We start from the raw sequence: 2,537 nt of genomic DNA, 5'->3' as shown, positions 1-2,537 counted from the left end.
CCCACCTCCCCCTCCCCCCGTAGCTTACACTCTAGTTCCCTCACTTCTCACAATGACCCTATGTTAGTGCCGTGGTCCCACTTGGCAGGTGAGGCAGCTGAGGCCATTGCTTATCCAGCGCCAGGCACACGGAGGCAGGCTGCTGTCAGTCCCTCACTGTGCTGCCCCACCCCCATCCATGCAGGTCCGAGCCGGCGAGTCCCTGATGAAGCTGGTGTCCGACCTCAAGCAGTTCCTCATCCTCAACGACTTCCCGTCGGTGAATGAGGCCATCGACGAGCGCAGCCAGCAGCTGCGAGCTCTGCAGGAGGAGTGTGACCGGAAGCTCATCGCCCTGCGGGATGAGGTCTCCACAGACCTCTACGAGCTGGAGGAGGAGTATTACTCGTCCAGGTACAAATAGGGCTGGACCCCGTGCAGAGCGGACCTGTGGACCTGGGCCCAGCCAGCAGGGGTGGCCCATCCCCACCTGGCAGCCCGAAGGTTCTGTTTTTCCAAATCCTTCCCGGTCTTGGCGACAGAGCCCTTTGCCTGGGTTTCAGAGGAGACCTCATGGTCAGAGCGTTTGATCTACAGACAACCTACGCCGTCTACCGGGGCCTGGGCATCAGGATGAAAATCACAGAGCCTCAAGGGTTGGGAGGGCCAAGCCAGCATTTCTGTCTGGGGGCTTGTCTGTCCCTCTTAGCTGTCTAAGCAATACCTAAACATTCCAGCCAAGGCAGGGCTAGCTCTCTTGGCCACCCAGGCTCATGTCCAGGACTCCAGTGCTTGCCCAGGGATGCAGTTCCATATGGGGGTCACTGAATACCCACCGTGTGTGTCAGGGGTGGGGGTCTCTGGGAAGGAGGAGGGGAAAACCCAAGCAGAGTACGGCCGTGAAAGCCAGGCCTGGGAACTTGGACCACTGAGCCCCCATTCAGCTCAGCCTTGTTGCAGACCACAGCCCTCCTACATGCCAGGCCCATGCTGAGCCCCCGGGATACAGCAGGAGCAAGACCTGTCACCCCAGCCCTCGTGTGGCCACTTAGAATCCTGAGACCTGAGGCGGTTTGAGCTGGAGGGGGCCTGAGAAATCAGAGTCCAGGTGTAATTTACATTTGGGGAAACTGAGGCTGGAGAGACCCCACATCTCCATCCCCATTAGCTTGGAAAGATCGAGACTCAGTCCAGTAGGCATGGAGTCCACACCCCCTCTCGCCCTTGCCTGACAAATGTGTCCTTCCTGTCATGGATTTTCAGCGCTCCTTTCTGTCCCGTGGCGGCCATGCTGGGGCCACAGATGCCCAGAGCCAGTGGTCGGGGGCTTGGTTTCACTGTGCTGGACTCTGCCACCCCTCATGGTCCCCGCCCATCTTGGCCTTTGTGGGAAGGGACAGAGTGTCACTGCCCAGAGGAAGCAGTCTCGCCTCTTCCAGAGGATTCTGGGGCCTTCTCTAGTCCCTGATACCCACGGCTCAGCAGACATGTGGCAGGTGCCTCCTACATACCAGGCCTTCAGAGAGGGGGCCCAAGTGGGTCCCTGGGGGGTTTCAGACCCTGCTGGGGACGTTGCTCATAGCCCTGCTTGTCCCCTATGTCCCTGTGTTTGTCCCCTTGCTGCCCCCAAGGGCCAGGCCCCTGGACTGAGCAGCTGCAGGCCAGCAATGCAGCCCTGCCTCTTGAGGCTGAGGGCCAGAGGGGCAGGGCTGCAGGGGAACCCAGGGGGCCTGAGAGCCAGGCTCCTCGTGTCCTGGCTCTGGGCCCGGCAGTCTCTGGTTCACCCAGAGGGGTTTCTGGCCCGGCCTGGGGTCCCTTCCCGCTGTTCCCGGTGCCTCGAGAGGCTGAGTTCCTCTCTCGTCTGTAGATGCCTGTAAGTGGCTGGGGCTTGGCTGAGGCTGGGCCCGCGGGCTGTCAGCACCTCCCTGCTCGGCCCCCAACCCCGGCCACCAGCGCTCACCCCGTCCTCCCTGTGCGTCTCGGCTGCCTGCACCCCCATCTCCACGCTCGCTCCCCTGCTTTCTGCTCATGATTTGCTCTTTCTCGGCCTCTTGCCCTGCACTCTCCTTGAGACTCCGCTCTGTGTCCAGGATGGTTTCTGAGACTGAACGCTGAGGGCAGGAGCAAGGGAGGGAGCGAGAGGCAGGGCAGGATTCGGGAGAAAGCCATGGAGATGAGTGTGGGGACGGGACATGCTCTAGTCGCCCCCTTGACAAACTTCACGAGCTGTGCCCTTCACCTGCGTCCTCGCCCTGAGAGGCTGGCCCTGCTGTCCCCTTATTAGAGACGGGAGACTGAGTTCAAGGGGCCGGGGGCCTGTTTGAGGTCACACAGAACACCAGGGCCTCTGCTCCTAACTGCCACCCCATTGAGGCTGAGTCCCAGCCAGGGCCAGACCCAGAAGGACCACAGGCTCTCTGCCCTCAGGGGCCTCGCGAAGTGTCGGGACCGAGGAGGCCATAGCGAGCTCTGGACGCTGGTTCCTGCAGCTGGTGGGAGCGTGTGGCTAGGCTGGCAGCTCCCTGTGGGAGGAGGGCAGCTCGAGCCAGGACAGGAGG

General features: G+C 61.8%; 1 protein-coding gene across 2 annotated transcripts in view; it reads left to right on the top strand.

Annotated features, from left to right (window-relative positions):
- The window catches only part of MED22 (mediator complex subunit 22), a 5,637-nt gene that overhangs the window by 2,583 nt on the left and 517 nt on the right, over positions 1–2,537 (top strand). The window contains exon 3 of one of the 2 annotated variants that reach the window (XM_007458989.1): positions 185–393. In XM_007458989.1, the coding sequence (XP_007459051.1) occupies positions 185–393 (209 nt within the window). Of the gene's footprint in view, positions 1–184; positions 421–2,537 lie in introns of those variants that run through there. The other variant, XM_007458990.1, reaches the window with a different exon arrangement.

This window comes from Lipotes vexillifer, unplaced genomic scaffold, assembly GCF_000442215.2.
Source record: "Lipotes vexillifer unplaced genomic scaffold, Lipotes_vexillifer_v1.1 scaffold636, whole genome shotgun sequence".
Classification (NCBI taxonomy): Eukaryota; Metazoa; Chordata; class Mammalia; order Artiodactyla; family Lipotidae; genus Lipotes; species Lipotes vexillifer.
Note: the sequence above shows the minus strand (reverse complement) of the source record. Positions and strands in the feature narration are given on the sequence as shown.